Raw genomic sequence first — 22,447 nt, 5'->3', positions numbered from 1 at the left:
TCTATGCAAGTCGATGGGTCTGTGCAAGTCGATAGGTCTCTGTGCAAGTCGATAGGTCTCTATGCAAGTCGATGGGTCTCTGTGCAAGTCGATGAGTCTCCATGCGAGTCGATGGGCTTCTTTGCAAGTCGATGGGTCTCTGTGCAAGTCGATGGGTCTCTGTGAAAGTTGATGAGCCTCGATGCGAGTCGATGGGTCTTTATGCAAGTCGATGGGCTTCTTTGCAAGTTGATAGGTCTCTATGCAAGTCGATGAGTCTCCGTGCAAGTCGATGGGCTTCTTTGCAAGTTGATAGGTCTCTATGCAAGTCGATGGGTCTCTATCCAAGTCGATGGGCTTCTTTGCAAGTCGATGGGTCTCTGTCCAAGTCGATGAGTCTCCGTGCAAGTCGACGGTCCGCGTGCGTGTGTGCGATGTGCGCGCAGCTCTGCACGAATCGAGCGGCCGTCTCTGGGAGTCGCTGCTGCTGCTGAGCGAGGAGGATTGGCCCGAGCGGGAAACACTCAGCAGGATCGCCGAGGTATGCGGAGCGCACCGCCACTTGAGCAAATTCATCAGGTCAAGGTCAAAAGGTCATCGCGGCCATTCCAATGATGATGTCACCGCGCCCCGCAGTTGCTTGCTTCCTTCGGCCGGATGCCGTGCTTGTTGTCACGTTGACGCTTGACCTTTGAAGGTTCGATCTTGCACTCTTTCAGCCACCACTCTCATCTGGATTAAGGTCTACTTCGCCTTGTTACAGATGACACACGCCTCAAGGACCGCTCTTACAGTATCACCACCACCACCACTCTCAATCTTTTCCTCGGTCGCCAACCTTCCTCCCCTACCCAGCACACCACGTGTCCCGCCCATCACAACCTCCTCCTCCTCCTGATTATATCAACAGCACTTTCCTGTTACAAATGTCCAAGTTGTTTACGTGCCCTGCCATGAGGTTCCCAGAATTTGTGTTTCGAAGAGCAAAAGTTTATCTTGTAAAGTCCGTTCCTTTGACATTGCACATACCTCAAATGCTGTTCATTTTTTTAAACGGTGCCAGTGTGGTAGCTGGCACATTGCGCTATGAATCCGGTAACCTGGGTTACATTTCTGTCTTTTGACTTAAAACTTTCGTGACTGCAGGAATTCATGTTCTTTGGTTCTTTCGGTAAAGTCACATAGATAATAAAAAATAAATACAGTAAATAAAAAAAATTAATGTAAACTGTAGCCTGGTTCTTAATCAGAGTGAGTGTACTGGCAGTCTATAATGTAGACTGTAGCCTGGTTCTTAATCAGAGTGAGTGTACTGGCAGTCTATAATGTAGACTGTAGCCTGGTTCTTAATCAGAGTGAGTGTACTGGCAGTCTATAATGTAGACTGTAGCCTGGTTCTTAATCAGAGTGAGTGTACTGGCAGTCTATAATGTAGACTGTAGCCTGGTTCTTAATCAGAGTGAGTGTACTGGCAGTCTATAATGTAGACTGTAGCCTGGTTCTTAATCAGAGTGAGTGTACTGGCAGTCTATAATGTAGACTGTAGCCTGGTTCTTAATCAGAGTGAGTGTACTGGCAGTCTATAATGTAGACTGTAGCCTGGTTATTAAGCGGACGGCGCGTCATGTTCGTACGTTGAATACACCCCGCGGTGATAGCCAGGGCATGGCGACGATAAGGACGATGACGACGATGACCGACGACAATATAAGAACATCCTCTTTGGTTCTTTCGGTAAAGTCACGTGGCTAGAAAAACACCACGACGTTTCGATCGCAACACAAGCGGGTCGTCCTCAGGCGGAAAAAATAATCCAGCAGTGGAACTGCTGAACCCGATAAATGATCAAGTTCAAAACGGAGCAGTCTTATCCTCTCTGAGATTAGCGATAGGCTAGCCTTGAACAAATCAAGATTGACGATATAAGAATAGGTTCTATCCTTTCTGGCAATAACACATTCCTGCGGAGGGAGCTGGTAGGAACGTTGGGTTGCTCGGTCAATGACCAGGGTCAATGGTGGCGTGGTGTATTCCGCAAATATGCCCGACTGTGAGGGCGGGCACAAGCCGGCGTGAGTAGGTTAAACGTTGAGTTTTATAAGGGCACCACAGGGTGACCAGCCCCTCTCCACCCAGCCCCAGCCCTCCCACCCCCCACCTAGCCCCACCCTCCCCACCCAGCCCCTCCCCACCCTCCCCACCTAGCCCCTCTCCACCCTCCCCACCCAGCCCCTCTCCACCCTTCCCTCCCCTCCCCACCCAGCCCCACTCTCCCCAGCCAGCCAGCCCCTCCCCACCCTCCCCTCCCCACCAAGCCCCTCCCTCCCCACCCAGCCCCTCCCTGAACGACGGACGGACAGACACAATAATCCCCTGTGGGCTGGTGGAACCAGTGGGTTCCTACCAGTAAAACCGGTTGTGTTAAGATGTTCGACCTTTTGCAAGGAATCCCGTCTGTATTGACCAAACAAAAAAACCCATCAGCGATGGTGACGATGACGATGATTATGACGATGATCTCGTCTCTGCGCGCAGACCACGGAGCTGCTATGGGAGGACTACCACCAGAAGCTCTGGGACCAGACCCTGCCCGCTCTGGAGACCCACCAGGCTCCCTTCGGCGACGTCAAGGTGCCAAGCCTTGTCCATGTGCGCCCGCGGCCTTCCCACCGCTTCTCCCTCGCGTCGTATCGAGCAATGCATGAACTCTAGTTGCGTAATGATGACTATGAGCGGATACACGCTATGCTGCCCTCACTCATCTAGAGAGTGTTTGTTTAAGAGTGTTGGCTACTGGTCGCTTCTGAAAAAAAAAAAATCTATATAGCTCGGTGGGCCTTTACCCGGTAAAATAAAAAAATAGTTTAGAGTATCTGTCCCTCCACATCAGGCGGTGCGCTGGGAGCGGTGGTGCAGCGGTTAGCGCACCACCACCACACCACGACCAACGTCGGTGATGATTATCTCAACCGGTCATGGGCCTCCCCCTAGGTCGACTCAGCCTCAAATTAGTACCTGATGCGGTGCGTAAACATCACCGCTAGGGAGACAAAGGCGGCCGGCCGTGGTGTTGGCCACCCACCCACCCCCTCGTGTGCCGTGCTGGTTTCCATAGATACTCGCAAACAGCACTTGCTCCAACAGTCTGCTAAGGCTATACATGGAATCTTTGTCTTTGTGTGTGTATGTGTGAGAGCGAGAGAGAGGCAGCACGTGTGTATGGCTGTATGTGTGAGAATGTGTGCGTGAGTGAGTGCTGCGCGTGATCATTGATTTTCTTCTGGGAGTCGGAGCCATTCTCTGTTTGCCTTGGGGTGCGACAAGGATGTCCTCTGGCCCCTGGACTATTTAACTTGTTTTTTTCCAACCACAGTTAAAGAAGCTCTCCATGGCTCTGCCAATGGAATTTCCATCTGGCACGGGTACAGTGGGAGGCTGATCGATGCCCGGGTGCAGTCGCAGGATGGCTCCCTTACTGATGAACCGTCCTATGTGTGCTGATGAGCCGGTAAATTACTGCTCGCTCTGAAAAGCCGTTGCAGACTTTGTTTTCCGAACCTGGAGTGCACCGCTAAGAGATGGACCCTTACCACCAGCCCCACCAAGACAAATCACCTGGCTGGAAACTTTGTGGCATTCGACATTCCGACCCCTCGGCTCTCCATGAGTAACGGAGTGTGCTTGTAGAGAGGGGGGGTGGTGGAGTTTCCCCATACATGGGCAGTGAGCCCATCACCCAGCGCCGGTTTTGTCTTTTTCTCAATCGGCGGGGCGGCACCGTCTCGCCGGCAACGCCGATGAGGAAGCTGTGTGGCGAAGCTCCGAAATTATTCGGCAACAATTATGCCCTCTCTTATCTGTGCTTGCGAAATGCGCGACACCCTTTTTGAGGAACCCGTGTGGCGGCTGGAGACATCCTGGGTTAAACCAGACTGGATTACCGCACGAGGAGCTCGCAGATTCTCCAACGATCTGGACACCGTCCCATCGGCGAGCTCCTCCGGCGGGCGAGGCTGCGTTGGCTGGGTCACGTGTCGCGCGTGCCCAGCCACCGCACGCTCAAAGCAGCTTCCATTTGGCCGGTTAGAGGGGGCTGGCTTACCGGGCTTGGCACGGGCGTCTCCCTCGGTGTCTGCGTGCGGCTTAGGCCAGGATGTCGAAACGGGCGCGCAAGCTGGTGGATGTCGACGGGGCCCGGCATCACCTGCAGGCCCTGCAGGCCGGCAAGAAGCGCGACGAGGCCAAGATATCTAAGGTGGGGGGGGGGGGGAGGGGGCGCCTCGGTGAAACATTTACGAACAAACAAAACGGTTTAACACGCAGTAGGCTTTCGCGAAACAATATTATTTGTGATAAAGGTATTTTTTTTTGGGGTTAGGTCAGGTTAATGTAAATATGTCGTTAACCCACTACCGCCCGGCACGGCCCATTAGTAAGCTGTGTCACGTAAACAAAACGTGCCAATTACTTACTAGTTCAGCACACCGATGTGTTGGAGAGTAAAATTGTAAATCTTGCGGGTTTACTCTCCAACACACCGGTGTGCTGAAGTAGTAACTAACTCGCACTTTTTTTACATGTGACAAACCTTACTAATTGTGTCGCGTGGTGGCGGGGTTAACGGCACGTTTAATATTACACGATCCAACCCAAGAAACCTTCATTATGAACAAATAAAGGCATTCGCAAAGCTTGCCGGCGCGACTCTAACCGCCACCGGCGCCGACGATGACATCGCCGTTGGTGGGTGAGTGGGTCAACGGTCGAGACGGCGAGAGAGTGAGTGAGCGAGCGAACGAGCGAGGTCAGTTTTAGGTTTTGCGTTTTATTCGCATCGCCAGGTAAGGACGCATGGCCGGGAGGGGTCGCGTTCGAGTGAAGCGACCCTGGGTCAAAGAAGTGACAAGAAGGAGAGCGATTTAAAGTTGCAGCAATGAGGCGAATAGTGAAACACAACAAAGTCAACTGTTTCGCGTGAGAAATTAAACACCTTGCGATAAAATATAAATCGGTGTTAAATACTAATAGTCCCTGTAAGTGTAAGTTGGCTCGCGGCGGATTATTTGCAGGCCGATAATAGCACAATTAAAAGTTGAGGTACAGCAACATTAAACAGATGTAGGTTGCCGATTGTACGAACATATAAACAGACAGGGATATGTTTGTCTCAAATGCCAAGGAGATGGACTTTGTATGTATGTTGAACTTCTTTCGCACTGTACGTAGCCAACCGTGCTAATCGTTGGCAGCTTTGGCAAGATGTGCATCTGGTGCCATGTGTCGCATTCACAGGGGGTAGACACGAGATAGACACGAGATAGACCACGGCATGCCACGACATTCACAAGTTCCTGGTGTTCTGTGCGTCTGTCCGTGTATGACGCAGGGGGAGCGGTAGTGCAGCGATGCAGCGGCGAGTGCGCCGCGCGACATACCCCGTGACCCGGGTTCGATTCCCGCTCACGGCCACCAACACCAGTGACGATTATCTGAACCGGTCCTGCGCCTCCCCTAGGTCGATTCGGCCTTAAATGTCGTGAACATCAGGATTGCGGGACAAAAGCGGCTGGGCGTGGTGCTGGCCACTCACGCCCTCGTGCGCCGTGCCGGCCTTAATAGGTGCTCGCTAACAGCACGATGGTGCAAGTTCATTAAATACCCCCCCCCCCATCCACGCAGCGTGTAATTGGGTTCAACCAACACTCGATCGGCCGGCCGCGTGCAGTGGGGTAAAGTGTGGGTAACTCCCACCTCTTCAAAAATGTCTGGAGGAGCAGGCCAAAGTGCCGTCTGGAGGGGGATCTCCAGAGCTGCCTCCAAGCGGGACGCTCTTCCGCCAGCCGCTGCTCAAGCGAGCAGTTGCAGGGCTGCGCCCTTTGCCTTGACCCTCGTGACGAGTTGCACTGCTGTTGCTCGTTCCAGGCTGAGGAGGACTTGCAGAAGGCCCAGCGAGTCTTCGAGGAGATCAACTCGGAGCTCCAGGACGAGCTGCCGGCGTTGTTTACCAGGTGGGCACAACCGCCACGATCATCCTCTCCCTGACGCGCTGTGACCCTACGACCCCTTTCCCGTTCCCGCCCGCATACGCGCGTGTGTGTGTGTGTGCCACTAACTTGCCGATGACTGGTACCAGCGGTGTCAAGATCGGCCTCTGTGGAAGAGGCTCGTGAAGGACGCTGCTACTGGGCAGTTGGAGGCAGTTGCCCTCCAGCAACAACGGAGGGCGGAGGAGCGACGCTCACAACGAGCGGAGCGCCGGGTGGTTAAAGCACAGCAAGTTGGCACAGTAGGGGGCACAGGTGGTGCATCAGCCAGTCATCTCAGTCATCTCAGTCAGTCGAGCCGTGGCATCTGGGTCTGTCCCGTGTGACCTCCTGCCAGCGGGCGTTTGACACTTCACGTGGTCTTAACGTGCACATAGCCTGGCACAAGCACCGTGGTGACATCACCAACACTTAGTGGCGGATGGCGGTTGTTGTTGTTGTATGCCACTAAGGAGACAAAGGCGGCTGGGGTGGTGCTGGCCACCCACCTCCTCGCGTGCGATGTCGGCACGCTCACAGCACTTGCCCCAACAGTCTGTTAAGGCTACACGGGGGGGTGTTTGCCTTTGTCTTTGCAGTCGTGTCAGTGTGTACGTGAACACTCTGCAAAGCATGGCTGGAGTGGAAGAGAATGTGTATACAGAGCTGAGCAAGGTAGGAGGCAATCATCCGCATCATAATCATCGTCATCGTTGTCATCACTGTAATCACCATCGCCATCACTCTATTGCCTAATATTAATACCATTTTATAGTCATCATCATAGTACATAAATAATCATCACCTGTCACTCCATTGCATCATCTTCATCATCCCTGCACTCTGAGTATGATTGTGCTCATCGCTGTCTGTATCTGTGCGTCTGTGCATGCATTTCTTTGTATATTTCCGTGTGTGTGTGTCCGTGGTTGTGTCCATGTGTGTGTCTCTGTGTGTGTGTGTCCGTGGTTGTGTGTGTGTTTAGCTCAGTTTGTCAAAGTTGCTCTTGCCCCAACAGTCTGTTAAAAGGTTACAGGGGGGATCTTTGTTTTTGTCTTTGTAGCTGAGTAAGCAGCTGTACGAGGTGATGCACAAGGCGTGTCGTCAGCACCACGTGTCACAAGTCAACACGCGCCCGCCTCGCCCTGCACCCTCAGGGTAATGCACACACACCAACACACACACCAACACACACACACACACCAACACACACACCAACACACACACCAACACACACCAACACACACACACCAACACACACACACACCAACACACACACACACCAACACACAGCAACACACACACACCAACACACACACACCAACACACACACCAACACACACCAACACACACACCAACACACACACACCAACACACACACACACCAACACACACCAACACACACACACACCAACACACACACACACCAACACACACACACACCAACACACACACACCAACACACACACAAACACACACACACACCAACACACACACCAACACACACACACCAACACACACACACACACACCAACACACACACACCAACACACCAACACACACACACCAACACATACACACCAACACACACACACACCAACACACACACACACCAACACACACATCAACACACACACACCAACACACACACCAACACACACACACCAACACAGACACACCAACACACACACACCAACACACACACACCAACACACACACCAACACACACACACCAACACACACACACACACCAACACACACACACACCAACACACACCAACACATACACACAGGAGCACAGTGACTCACTGATAGACCCCCCCCGTGCCCTCACAGACAGATATTGATCCGGTGGTTGACGATGCTGATATGTGTGCTGCTGCTGCTGCTATTGACATTGTTGATGTTGTGGATGATTAGGATATTGAGTGATGGACGATGGTGGTGTGTCACAGACGATGATGACCGCTGATAACGACGATGATAACGTATTTCGTGATTGCTGCTGCTACGTCGGTGGTGGTACACAAGCACAGTTAACAACAGCAACGCAACACATTCGTCAAAAAACACTGCCTTCGTGTATACAGAACGCACAGATATATTCCTTTTACGGCCCCCACAGTGTTATCTACAAATGTATTGAGATGTTGGTTATGATTACAATTGAGTGATGAGTGATGATGATGCAATGGAGCGGAGTCCACAGCGGTGGATGATGATGGGGTATGATGGTTCGGGAATCCAATAATGACGATGATACTCCTACAATGGAATCGTAATGAGGGTGCGTGTATTGTGTGTTGGACTTATACCGCGTCGGACGTAGCCAACCGTGCTAATCGGAGGTGCGGGGGAAGGACAACATACTAAACACTTAATGCAGTTCTGAAGAAATACATTTTCGGTCTAGATTATTTAAAAGTGCAAAGCCCAAGTGGCTTCCTAATATCGGAAGGAAGAGCGTTCCAGACGGCCGCGGAAGCGCATCTGAAAGAGCTGCGCGATGCGGTGACCACCGTCTTTGTTTGATGGTTAGCCAAACCGAGGTGCTGCTGCTGCTATTTAGGCGGTGGAGTGATCCTGATGCTGATGATGTTGTTGATGCTGTTGATGCTGATGATGTTGTTCATGATGCTGATGTTGATGCTGATGATGCGATGACGTTGTTGATGCTGTTGATGCTGATGATGATGATGCTGATGATGATGTTGTTGATGCTGTTGATGCTGCTGATGATGATGCTAATGATGATGTTGATGCTGATGATGCGATGATGTTGTTGATGCTGATGCTGATGTTGTTGATGCTGATGCTGATGATGCTGATGATGATGCTGATGATGTTGTTGATGCTGTTGATGTTGTTGTTGTTGTGCACAGGGAATCCAACAGGAGGTCTCAGGGATCCCTGAAGGAAGCTCCGAGTCCTGGGGGGCAGACCCCCCCGCTGCGTCCCCAGCGGAACCCCTCTCACAGAGACACGTCCACAGCAACCCCCACTGGGACCCCCACAGGGACCCCCACAGAGACCCCCGCAGGGACCCCCACAGAGACCCCCACACGGCCCCCCACACGGCCCCACACGATGCCCCCCGCAGAGACTCCCACAGGGACCCCCATCGTGCCCCCTACAGATACCCCCACAGGGACCCCCACAGGGACCCCCACAGGGACCCCCACACGACCCCCCACACGGCCCCACACGATGCCCCCCACAGAGACCCCCACAGGGACCCCCATCGTGCCCCCCACAGAGACCCCCACAGAGACCCCCACAGAGACCCCCACAGAGACCCCCACAGAGACCCCTACAGAGACCCCCACAGAGACCCCGATGGAGACCCCCACGACGGAGCCCCCCGCAGCCATTCCCGTTCCTCGTCCAAGGTGGTCCACATCATCGACAGTCATCCAGGTAAAAAAAAAAATCAACAAAGACAAAGATCCCCCGTATAGCCCCAACGGTCTGTTGGGGCAAGTGCTGATAGCGAGCATCTATGAAGGCCTCCACGGCACACGAGGGGGTGGGTGGCCAACACCACCCCCGGTCTCCTTTGTCTCCCCAGTTGCGATGTTTACACACTGCCCCAGGTACTCATTTGAGGCTGAGTCGACCTAGGGGAGGCCCAGGAGCGGTTCTGATATATTCGCGAGATGAGGAACACCTTCCTACGTGTGTGTGTGTGGGAATGAAGTTTATTTTGATTTGTTACACGAATAATGGTCCCATTGAGCCAGTTGCCTGGGGTATTTTTATGCGGGAGATCCGTGGTGCGTGAGCTCAGCAGCAGCAGCAGCAACAACATCGATATTTTGCGGAGAATGAGTCACAGAGTCCTTAAGGAATATTCGCACAACGCTCAAGTATTTAACGGTCGTCAAATTAAAATGAAACGGCGCGGATGTAACGTGAGAGCGAGCGGTGCCGGAAAGAGTGCGGCGCAGGTGCAAGTCGGCTCAATATTTTAGCGAGCGGAAACGTAACGCCGTCGGGATGAGAGTCACACGGCGGACAAACCACGGTGTGCGCCGTGCGGTTAACTGCCGGGGGGGGGGGCGGATATTGCGACGTTCGGCTTTGCGACGCTGCGCCCTCCACACCGCGCGCGTGTGGCAGGGGGATAAGAAGACCCCTCCAGCACGACCCCCGCCCAGGAGATCCCTGGTGGTGCACGGCGCGGGCAACGCTGCCTGGGGGGGGGCGCCCAACGGGGAGGCCGCCGCCGCCGCCGCCGCTCACCCGGTGAGTGCTCACCCTCACCACACACCGCGGACTTTGTCAGCGGTGAGCGCACGGCCGCGGTGCGTTGGGAGGTGCGATCGGGGCAAAGCGGCCGGAGCAGTCTCGCGGTGGCGAGATGTTAACTACCTCGCCTGGTGTGCAGGAGGGAGGTCGGTTTAGCACGTGGTAGGCTTTCGCGACTAATGTTATTCATAATTTAGGTTTTTGGGGTAGATCGCGTAAGTATAAATGTGTCGTAACCCTCCACCACCCGACATTGCTAGTAAGGTTTGTCACGTAAACAACGCGCCAATTAGTTGCTACTACAGCCCACCGGTGTGTTGGAGAATAAATACACGACATTTACAATTTGAGGAGTACGACGTTTCGCTGGTAATGACATCCAGCATCATCGGGCGATTTGCCAGATTCGCCTGATGATGCTGGATGCAATCACTCGATGTAATGACCAGCGAAACGTCGTTACGACACATTTATACTTACGCGATCTCACCCAGAAACCTTGATTATGAACACAGGAGGCCATGGGCTAGATGCCGATCCTGACACCTGTATATTTGGAGTTTGCATATTCTCCCCGTGGGTCGCGTGTGGCTTGTTTTTCTCCGGGTTCTCCGGTTTTTTAATCCCCTCCACACTCAGAAACGTGCCTTTGCATTATGTGGCTGCTGTCAATTTCCACGCGATAAGCCTCCTCGTTGAGCTATCACATGTGGCCAGGTGCGCTTCTGAAAAAGAGCTGTGCAGATCTCAGCGGCGCCTTCACTGGTAAAATAAAACAATAGTCTAGCGGTAACATCGACAGCGAGGGCCACGGTGACACATTGATCGTGATTTGTCCCCGAAGATGCAAATTGCAAACCACGGAGCGAGCGCCAACAGGCACTTCTCTTGAATGTTGTGTGTTCGTTTGTTGTGTTAATGTATTATGATTATTAATATTATTACTCTTGCTGTTGCAAGCGCTACAGTATTTTGAACAAGAAACAAAGTTGGAGCCAACAAAACAGGAAACGCCTCTCGCCTCCAGGGACTGCGGTTTCGGTCGCGACGTGCACACACACAAGACACAGACAAAGATCCCCCGTGTAGCCTTTACAGATTGTTAGGGCAAGTGCTGTTAGCCAGCACCTATGAAGGCCGGCATGGCACACGAGGGGCGTGGGTGGCCAGCACCACGCCCGGCCGCCTTTGTCTCCCCAGTGGCGATGTTTACACACCGCACCGCGTATTCATTTGAGGCCGAGTCCACCTAGGGGAGGCCCAGGACCGGTTCAAATAATCGTCACCGGTGTTGGCCGTGAGCGGGAATCGAACCCGGGTCGCCAGGTTCGTATTGCCAGCGCGCTAACCGCTACACCACCGCTCCCACACAAACACAAGATAAAGATCCCCAGTGAAGCCTTTACAGACTGTTAGGGCAAGTGCTGTTAGCCAGCACCTATGAAGGCCGCTGTGGCACACGAGACTAGCGCTGCCCGCGCACGCACAGGCACACACCAACTCCACCCTTGTGGAGGTGTGGGAACGACTGTGATGTCTCCGATTGAGCCGATTGCTCCCGTCCGCTGCAGCCGCAGGGAACGTGAGCTCTGGTGGCGGTGGCTGGGATTAGTGGTGCGGTGTGCCCAACCGTTGCGCCACCGCTCCCCGTGTCCAAGCGAGAAAAAAGAAAAGCGCAGCCGGGGCCCACGTTCGGCTGAGCGAGTCCGATAAGAAACTCCGGGTTAATCTGCCAGCAGGGTTCGTCCATTGCTCTGCCAAATCCTCAATTACTACAAACACCCCCGGACACGATTACTTATTTAAATGTAAAACGCGTGATGTCAATCCACTGCTGGATAATGAAGGATGATGCGTGTGGTTGTCATCATTGTGAGTCCACAGTTGCCGAGATTGCTATTAGTGTTGCTGTTGTGACCGTGATTATTTAAAGAAGGTGTCGATGAACGGTGACTTACATATTTTTTGTTGCTACTCTCATTAGCTTGCTCGAGCGGCAGAGCGAGGCGCCGGCAATTTGACTCTTGCGCCGCGGTTGCAATAAGAAGAATATAATCATCACAGGAAAGTGGATCGTGTTATATAGGCCGGTGGTGTCACCCTTTCACGTTTCATTCCGCCCGCAACATTTTCACGTCCGATGCTTTTGCTCAATTCCCTGCGGGTGACGGGAAAAGCCTCATCGGTCATCATCGTCGTCGTCGTCGTAAGAACGGGTCCTGGCCCTCCCCTAGGTCGACTCTGCCTCAAATCAGTACCTGTACCTGGTGTGGTGTGTGGTAAACATCGGCCGTGGTGCTGGCCTGCAAGGGCTGGTGTGTCCGTGCCGGTAGCCTTCGTAGGATGCCATTCGCTTAACAGCACTTGACCCAACAGTCTGTTAAAGGCTATACGGGGGATCTTTGTTTCCGTCTGCGTGTGTAACTCTGTTGTGTGTGTGACACTATTGTGCGTAACTCTACTCTGTGTGTGTAGTCAGGGCCGGATTAAGATTGTGTAGGCCCCTGGGTTACAGGCACTGTGAGGGCCCCGCAGTAATATTTTCAAAAGAAAAGTAAAATTGATTTTTTACAAGGCTAACAACAAATAAAATTCGGCATTCACAGATGAAATAACTTTTCACTGAATCTCTGGAGGCCCCTCCAGCTGGCGGGGGGTCCCTGGGCTTCGGCCCCTAAAGCCCCCCGCGCCTTAATCCGGCGCTATGTGTAACTCGATTGTGTGTGTGACTATTGTGCAACTATTGTGTAACTCTATTGTGTGTGTATTACTCTATTGTGTGACTCTATTGTGTGTGTATCTCTATTGTGTGTGTATGACTCTATTGTACTCTATTGTGTGTGTAACTCTATTGTGTCTCTATTGTGTGTGTGACTCTATTGTGTGTGTAACTCTATTGTGTCTCTATTGTGTGTGTGACTCTATTGTGTGTGTAACTCTATTGTACTCTATTGTGTGTGTGACTCTATTGTACTCTGTTGTGTGTGTGACTCTGTGTGTGTAACTCATATTGTGCTTCTTTAAGTGCGGGTGTGTGTCCGCGACTGGGTCCGCGTGTGTGCTCGTTTTTTGTTGATGGGTCTCTGTGGATATCTGTGCGTCTCTTCACACGATTCAGTGTTTGTGTGCGTTTCTCCATCTGCGGGGGAGCGGTAGTGCAGCGGTTAGCGCGCTGTGCTACGAGCCCGATTCATGGCCAACACCAGTGACGATTATCTGAACCGGTCCTGGGCCTCCCCCTAGGTCGACTCGGCCTCAAATTAGTAGCTGGTGCTGTGCATAAGCAGCAGTATTGGGGAGACAAAGGCGGCCGGGCGTGGTGCTGGCCCCCCTTCGTGTGCCATGTTCACCGTCATAGGTGCTACTCGCGAACAGCACTTGCCCCAGTGTCTGTTGAGGCTATACGGGGGATCTTTGTCTCTATATCGTGTATGTGTGTCTGGCTGTAGGGAGCGGAAATGTAGCGGTTAGCCCAGGGCGCTACAAACCCGCTCGCGGCAAACACCGGTGACGATTATCTGAACCGGTACTGGCCTCCTCTAGGTCGACTCAGCCTCAAATGAGTACCCGGCACGGTGTGGAGTAGAACATCGCCTGCCGGGCGTAGCACCCCCACGTGTGCCGTGCCGGCCGTCGTAGGTGCTTCTCGCCGACAGCACTTGCCCCAGCAGTCTGCCGAGGCTGCGCGGGGGATCTTTGTCTGCACCTGTGTATTAGGAGTGTACGCGGCGCGTCTGCTCAGAAGCCACTGAACCGTCATGGCCCAAGCCCCGTGTCTCCCGGCGGGTGCGCGCTGATGCGCCTGCGGCGATGCGATAAGACCCGGGGGGGGGTGGGGGGCCCCATTGTCGATAGCGGAAGGCCGCTTCACCCGACTAATGAAACCGCAAAGGGAAAATCGTCTGCAGCGCCACGCGGCCGGATCGGCGATAGTTCGTGGCGGTCGTGACCTGGGGTGGTGGGGGGGTGGTGGGGGGGGTGGTACGAGAGGGGGCTGCGTTGTGGCTGTGAACTGCAGCTCGCACCGATTCGGTCGTCGGTGAAGTCACTCTGGGTAAGCGGCGTCCGAGCGCGAATGCGGCTCCGATAGCGATGGCGATGATGACGCAAAAATGTCCTTCGATTAGCACGGTTGGCCACGTACGGTGCGAAAGAAGTTCAACATACGGTGCATACGTGAAAATGAAATTGTAGTGATGACGGTGATGACAATATGATAGTGATGATGACAATATTGTCATGATTTCATAACGATGAAGACAATAATTATGATAACCAATGTGATAGTAATGATGATGACAATCCATATTACATGATGGCAATCACGTTGACCAGTCTGTTGTTGTGGTGGTAAATGTTGTGGTTGTTGTAAGTGTTGTTGTGGTTGTTGCGTTGTTGTAAATGTTGCTGCCATTTTCAAGTACGTGCACACGCCCTTTGTTGAGGCGGAGATGACACCACGACCACCACCACCCTCCTCCTCCTGAACACAGGCCTGCGAGGTGGCCAGTAGATGGCGGTACAGCAATTCCTGAATCCATCTGTACGGAGCTTTGCACGTTACCCCCCACTCCGCATCGTATGCGTGCTGGGGCTGTCTGCCTGGTTCCTCCAACTCCCATTAATGGCATTCCTGGCCAAACGATGTGGCAACATCCTCCTGATAAGGAGCCCTGAGACTCGAGCGGGGCAATATTTGCCATCGCTCTCTTGACGCCGGGCCACAGGTTCGGGGCTGAGCCTGACTGACGTGGCGGCACGATCTGTAAGTACGGTACCAGTTCTAACGTTCTGCATCAGCTCGTGATCTTGCGTTTGTTGTTGTTGTTGCTGCTGCTGCCGTGCGGTTAGCAGGGATACGCGACCAGACCCAACGCGCCCAACGCCACGCACAACGGAGCGGAGAACGCAAACGCAGCATCCGCGGATGAATGCAGAGGGCCGAAATTGGCTTCCGCGGATGTCTTTGGGGAAGATGGATCTGCTTCCACGGATGTGTCTGGGGAACATGGGCCTGCTTCCACGGATTTCTCTGGGGAACATGGACCTGCTTCCACGGATTTCTCTGGGCAACATGGGCCTGCTTCCGCGGATGTCTCTGGGGAACATGGGCCTGCTTCCACGGATGTTTCTGGGGAAGTTGGACCTGCTTCCACGGATGTCTCTGGGGAAGATAGACCTGCTTCCACGGATTTCTCTGGGGAAGATGGGCCTGCTTCCACGGATGTCTCTGGGGAACATGGACCTGCTTCCACGGATGTTTCTGGGGAAGTTGGACCTGCTTCCACGGATGTCTCTGGGGAAGATAGACCTGCTTCCACGGATTTCTCTGGGGAAGATGGGCCTGCTTCCACGGATGTCTCTGGGGAAGATAGACCTGCTTCCACGGATTTCTCTGTCGTCACCCCCGCGGATTCCGAGGATTTGTCTGGAGAAACTAAATCGGCTTCGGAGGATGTCTCTCTCCAAGATAAATCTGCTTCCCAGGATGTCTCTGGAGAACCTAAACCGCTTTCCGTGGATGCTTCCGAAGCGACCGGTGCAACTTCAGAGCCCCGTGTCCCCAGTGCGGCTTCCGACGATATCCCGGGACGAGGCAGCGTGGCTAAAACAGCTGCCGAGGATGTCCCCGGGCAAGACGTTGTGGCTCAAGAAGCTTCCGGGGATTTCTCGAGGTTGGCCGGCACGGCTTCCGAGGGCGCGCCGAGCGCCGCGGCCCCCACTTCCGTGGCCGTCGCAGAGGCGGCTTCCGCGGATTTCCAAGCGACGACGGTCGGGGTTCAAGATGACGCCGCTCGGGACCCCGATCAAGGGCAGCACAGAGGAGGGAGCGACGGAGACACGGGTGGAGGTGATGGCGATGTCACCAGCGAGAGGAAAGGAGATGCCGCGAATCTCAGCTTGCCACCCGGATATCTTTTCAAGGTATTCCACCCCCCCCCCCCCCAAGGGTTATTTGACCATACTTCACCACGCCGATCAGTGGTGGGCTGTTAGGCGGGAGAGCATAGGAGTGCAGTACAATAAAGCGCTGCAACAATTTCTGTTTCTGCACTGCCCCCTGCTGGTCGCTCATCCAAGCGATGTCCAGGCTGGGCCACCCCCTTGGCTACAGCTTCTGAGGTCTCGCGCGCACTCCACGTGGTATGGCCCTGGCGAGATTAGCGAGCGCCTATTAAGGTGGTAGGGGTGGTCCCGTGGTTGGATGTGCGGCGAGCATCATGCCCGGGTACTGACGTCTTACACATCACAGCAGGGGGATGCTTTGACGATGTTGACACACCGCACCAGGTGTTCATTTGAGGCTGAGTCGAGCTAGGGGGAGGCCCGGGACTGGTTCAGATGTCACCGCTGATGTTCGCCGTGGCACTGAGAATCAAACCGAGGTCGCCGAACACCGTAGCGCAGTGCGCTCTCAACAACCACTCCACGCACAGAAAGATCCCCCGTGTAGCCTTAACAGACTTTTGGGGCAAGTGCTGTTAGCGAGTACCTATTAAGGCGGGCACTCCACACGAGGGGGTGGGTGGGTAACACTACGCCCGGCCGCTTTTGTCTCCCTAGCGGCGATGTTTTCCACACCGCACCAGGTACTAATTTGAGGCTGAGTCGACCTTGGGGAGGCCCAGGAAGGATTCAATTGTCACTGGTGTTGGGAGCAGTGAGCAGGAAATTAACTCGGGTAACCGGGTTCATAGCGCAGCATGCTAACCGCTGCACCACCGCTCCCCAAACACAAAGATCCCCTGTATAGTCTCAACAGACTGTTGGGGCAAGTGCTGTTAACGAGTAGCAGCACCTATGAAGGCCGGCACGGCACACTAGGGTAGGGGGGAGGGGTGGCCAGCACCACAAAGACAAAGATCGCCCATTTAGCCTCAACAGACTGTTGGGGCAAGTGCTGTTTGCGAGTAGCACCTATGAAGGCCGGCCCGGTGGCACACGAGGGGGTGGGTGGCCAGCACCACGCCCGACACAAACTCACACACTCACACACACTCACACACTCTCACACACTCTCACACACTCACACACACTCACACACACTCACACACTCTCACACTCACACTCTCACACACTCTCACACACTCTCACACTCTCACACACTCTCACACTCTCACACACTCTCACACTCTCACACACTCTCACACACTCACACACTTTCACACACTTTCACACACACTCACACACTCTCACACACTCTCACACTCTCACACGCTCTCACACGGTCACACACACTCACACACTCTCACACACTCACACACTCTCTCACACACTCACACACTCTCACACACTCTCTCACTCTCACACACTCTCACACACTCTCACACACTCGCACTCTCACACTCTCACACACTCTCACACACTCTCACACAACACTCTCCCCTTATACTCTCCTGGCCCTGCCCGCTGCCCTCACCTGCGCCAGGTGTGCGCCAGCCACGACTACGAGGCCGCCGACACGGACGAGCTGAGCTTCCTGGAGGGTGACGTCCTCCTGGTGCTCGACTACACGCACGGCCACGAGCAGGTGGGCAGCTCACACACGAGGGGGGGGGGAGGGCCCATGGGTGGAGGGGGTGGGGGAGGGGCCCACGCCCACCCAGGCACACACGCGGTAAGTCCCGCACGGGCACACAGCCACGTGGAGGTGCAGAGGCAGGCATTGGCAGGCCGCCCTGGTGAATAGCCGCTGCGTGGCGCCAACCGTGCGAACATGCGCCCGTCCCCCTACAAAGCGCAGCGTCATTCGGCAAATAGTGCGGGCCTTCGTGTGCCGCCGTTACATCTCTTCCGAGTTGCTCGCCGATCGCTCAATTGGGGGGCAAACGGCGCACAGAAAACGCTGGGACGCGACGAGCCTTTCCTGGGAAAAAGAAAATTCGTGTTAAATTATAATAATTAAACAAAAGCAATAATAACGCGGGGAACGCACCAGCCGGGCATTGCTGTGGTGACGCAGCTGTTGAAGCGGCGGTACGGCTGGGAAGATTACGAACGCGGACGTGAAAAATACTCGTGTGCCCACCGGGGAGCATTTTGGGTCCACGTCGTTAACTCGTCTGCGGCGGAGTGTACACACCTGAGCTTGCGTGTGAGCGCGCACGTACACACCTGGGATCGCTCGGTCAGAGAACACACGCGTTTGGAAATACGTGCTTACGGTATTTGGCTGCTTATACGTTCTCCGCGTGATGAGCCACTTCGTTGAGCTATCATTTGTGGTGGCCGGGGTCGCTTCTGAAAGAGAGCTACGTGGCTTAGCGGGAACTTACCTGGTAAAAAATAAAAAAAAAAGATTGTAACCACTGACCTCTCATGACCATGACCTCGCATGACCCGTGACCCCTGCAGGACGACGGCTGGCTGCTGGGCATGCGGGAGGCAGCCTGGACCCAGCATCGAACCGTGCTCGGCCACTCCGGGGTCTTCCCACAAAACTTCACCACTCACATTTTGCCCTGAGCCCATCCACCTCGTTCCCCTGTCTCTCTCCATCTCCCCCTGTCTCTCTCCATCTCCCCCTGTCTCTCTCCATCTCCCCCTGTCTCTCTCCATCTCCCCCTGTCTCTCTCCATCTCCCCCTGTCTCTCTCCATCTCCCCCTGTCTCTCTCCATCTCCCCCTGTCTCTCTCCATCTCCCCCTGTCTCTCTCCATCTCCCCCTGTCTCTCTCCATCTCGCCCTGTCTCTCTCCATCTCGCCCTGTCTCTCTCCATCTCCCCCTGTCTCTCTCCATCTCCCCCTGTCTCTCTCCATCTCCCCCTGTCTCTCTTCATCTCCCCCTGCCTCTCTCCATCTCCCCCTGTCTCTCTCCATCTCCATCTCCCCCTGTCTCTCTTCATCTTCCCCTGTCTCTCTTCATCTCCCCCTGTCTCTCTCCATCTCCCCCTGTCTCTCTCCATCTCCATCTCGCCCTGTCTCTCTTCATCTCCCCCTGTCTCTCTCCATCTCCCCCTGTCTCTCTCCATCTCCCCCTGTCTCTCTCCATCTCCCCCTGTCTCTCTCCATCTCCCCCTGTCTCTCTCCATCTCCCCCTGTCTCTCTCCATCTCCCCCTGTCTCTCTCCATCTCCCCCTGTCTCTCTCCATCTCCCCCTGTCTCTCTCCATCTCGCCCTGTCTCTCTCCATCTCCCCCTGTCTCTCTCCATCTCCCCCTGTCTCTCTTCATCTCCCCCTGTCTCTCTCCATCTCCCCCTGTCTCTCTCCATCTCCATCTCCCCCTGTCTCTCTTCATCTCCCCCTGTCTCTCTTCATCTCCCCCTGTCTCTCTCCATCTCCCCCTGTCTCTCTCCATCTCCATCTCCCCCTGTCTCTCTTCATCTCCCCCTGTCTCTCTTCATCTCCCCCTGTCTCTCTCCATCTCCCCCTGTCTCTCTCCATCTCCCCCTGTCTCTCTCCATCTCCCCCTGTCTCTCTCCATCTCGCCCTGTCTCTCTCCATCTCCCCCTGTCTCTCTCCATCTCCCCCTGTCTCTCTCCATCTCCCCCTGTCTCTCTTCATCTCCCCCTGTCTCTCTCCATCTCCCCCTGTCTCTCTCCATCTCCATCTCCCCCTGTCTCTCTCCATCTCCCCCTGTCTCTCTCCATCTCGCCCTGTCTCTCTTCATCTCCCCCTGTCTCTCTCCATCTCCCCCTGTCTCTCTCCATCTCCCCCTGTCTCTCTCCATCTCGCCCTGTCTCTCTTCATCTCCCCCTGTCTCTCTCCATCTCCCCCTGTCTCTCTCCATCTCGCCCTGTCTCTCTTCATCTCCCCCTGTCTCTCTCCATCTCCCCCTGTCTCTCTCCATCTCGCCCTGTCTCTCTTCATCTCGCCCTGTCTCTCTTCATCTTCCCCTGTCTCTCTCCATTTCCCTCCCCAACTCCCACGTCTCCCCCTTGTATCTCCATGCCTCTCTCCATCCCCTCTCTCCCCTCTCCGCCTCTCCGCCTCTCCGCCTCTCCGTATGCCTGATGGTTTCTGTTTGGTGGTAGAGGTGGAGCCAGTGCATAATTTCTCACCGAATGTTACCCGGGCAGCTCGTTGACTGGAGTAAGTGGCACGTTACTAGCAGCCAGGGAGATGGTGAATATTGGCGGTGGTGCGACGGGTGTGGAAATATTTTCCGCCTAAATTGAAGCCCTGGCGGTGCAGCGCTTCGCACGCTGCGCAAAAAAAAAAAGCAGAACGCCCGAGTTCGAATCCCGTCCTCGGACAATATTAGTCACGAGCGACGTCTCAACTTATCCCCGGGTCTCCTGCAAGTCAACTCCAGCCTTCAATGAGCGCCTGGCCAGGTGTCTGGAACATCAGCACCTGGGGAGACAAAGGTGGCCAGCAGCGATTCCGGTCACACCATCGCCTCGCGCGCCGTGCTGGCATTCGTTAGGTACATGGGAGGCTGCATGGGCGGGGAGTGCAGTAATGGTGGGGGGGAGGGGGGAAGTTGATTGGTGGCCTGGGATTGTACTCACGAAATATGATTGTCATGAATGTGATTGTCAGGTTATAGTTTCATGTAAAATGTATTGTTTTTTTAAATTTGTATTTTATGGGGAACGGCTGTGCTTGGTCGCGAAAACTGGAAGTATTAATAAACGCGCTCGCAATGAATAAGACGTCTTATGGTGACAACGAACCCTGCCAAAGTACTGTGGAATTTCCACCATTGGCTCCGGGTCACCGACAAAGCAGAATGCTGCCCAATGCCCACCCTAAACCTAAATCCTCAGCTTAACCCGAAACCTAACCGTCCGTCTCATCCAAATCCGAATAGCAACGGTAATCATAACCCTAACTCTAATATTTACTTTAACCATAAACCCTCATTCTCTCTCTAAACAATATTCCCCAATCGTAGCCATTTCCCAAATCATAACTGCAGTCCTTACACATAACCATCTGCGCTAATCATGTCTGTAATTTAACCATAATTTAAACTCTCACCCAAAAACCCAACCCAAATAACCCAAACCCTCGCTCTAACCCGAACCCTTGTACCAGCCCTGATCATCACATGGTCCGAACCGTCACCCTCGCACGAACCCCCGTTCCGGCATTATCCCAATCTTAACCCCTTGATCCAACAACCCTAAATCCACGCCGCTGGGTGGCGAATGTGAATTCGTGTTCGACGACTCTTATCCGCTCTGCCGCCAGGGGGCACAGCAGCATAGAGGGAGGGAGGGGTTGGGTGGGGGAGGGGGTGGTCTTTGCCCCCCCCCTACCCCAACACGCGGTGAGGCCCGGCTATGAGTCTCATCCTCCTCGTGTTCAGTGATTCTGCTGAGCTAGCAACGCCTCATTCCCTTGAGTTACTGACTACTGATTATAAAGGTGACGGTGGTGATGACGATGGTGACAATATGAGAACGATGTCGTGGTGGCGACGACGATGATGATGACCAATGTGAGATCATGATGACATGATCGTGGTGATGGTGATCACAAAGATTTCCAATGTTAGATGATGACATGATCGTGGTGATTACTAACAAGATAGCAATAATGACATGATTATAATGATCGTGATGCTCATGACGATTACCAATGTAAGAGATGTTGATTATACAACTAACGATTAACACGATTGTTGGTAGTGATGATTAATACGAGTGATGATGATGATGACGACCAAAGTGATGGTGGTGGTGATGATTGGTGTGGTCGCGGGAGTTCAATGTGAAGATGCCGATCAGCGATGGTGCCTCGGACTGCAGTGGACATTTGGCGACTTCCACTCAAAACCTTAACAACAAATGAACGTCAACATTTTCTTGAAATGTGAAATGTTTTGATTTGCGACGAACTCTTTCCATCGGCAATAATAATGAACAACCATTTTAATACAATTTTTTTAAAATATAAATAATAATAAAACCAAGCGTCAATTGTTTTGTGCGTTTGATTAAAAAAAATGCCGTTACAACATCAAAGAGTCGAGTCACACCCATGACTCTGACCGGCTCCCTAGATCCGAACACCTGAGTTTTGGATCTCTGGGCCGCGTTCTTAAGACACAGCTCTCGGCTCGGGCGTGACCTCTAAAGAGTGGCTCGGGCGTGACCTCTAAAGAGTGGCTCGGGCGTGACCTCTAAAGAGTAGCTCGGGCGTGACCTCTAAAGAGTGGCTCCGGCGTGACCTCTAAAGAGTGGCTTCGGCGTGACCTCTAAAGAGTGGCTCGGGCGTGACCTCTAAAGAGTGGCTTCGGCGTGACCT

At 53.9% G+C, this 22,447-nt stretch overlaps 1 protein-coding gene across 2 annotated transcripts in view; it reads left to right on the top strand.

Moving 5' to 3' along the window:
* LOC144938228 (uncharacterized) overlaps positions 1-18,849 on the top strand; it is a 29,295-nt gene extending 10,446 nt beyond the window's left edge. The window contains exons 4-14 of one of the 2 annotated variants that reach the window (XM_078866052.1): positions 426-520; positions 2,515-2,610; positions 4,127-4,234; positions 5,902-5,987; positions 6,602-6,677; positions 7,066-7,160; positions 8,885-9,419; positions 10,122-10,247; positions 15,102-16,175; positions 17,680-17,781; positions 18,606-18,849. In XM_078866052.1, coding sequence (XP_078722178.1) covers positions 426-520; positions 2,515-2,610; positions 4,127-4,234; positions 5,902-5,987; positions 6,602-6,677; positions 7,066-7,160; positions 8,885-9,419; positions 10,122-10,247; positions 15,102-16,175; positions 17,680-17,781; positions 18,606-18,716 — 2,504 coding nt within the window. In that variant the 3' untranslated portion in view covers positions 18,717-18,849. The remainder of the gene's footprint in view (positions 1-425; positions 521-2,514; positions 2,611-4,126; positions 4,235-5,901; positions 5,988-6,601; positions 6,678-7,065; positions 7,161-8,884; positions 9,420-10,121; positions 10,248-15,101; positions 16,176-17,679; positions 17,782-18,605) is intronic. The other variant, XM_078866053.1, reaches the window with a different exon arrangement.
* Positions 18,850-22,447: the final 3,598 nt, after the last annotated feature.

The sequence above is a fragment of the Lampetra fluviatilis genome, chromosome 21 (genome assembly GCF_964198595.1).
Source record: "Lampetra fluviatilis chromosome 21, kcLamFluv1.1, whole genome shotgun sequence".
In the NCBI taxonomy this organism is placed as follows: domain Eukaryota; kingdom Metazoa; phylum Chordata; class Hyperoartia; order Petromyzontiformes; family Petromyzontidae; genus Lampetra; species Lampetra fluviatilis.
The sequence above is the reverse complement of the archived record's forward strand: the minus strand, read 5'-3'. Positions and strand labels throughout refer to the sequence as shown.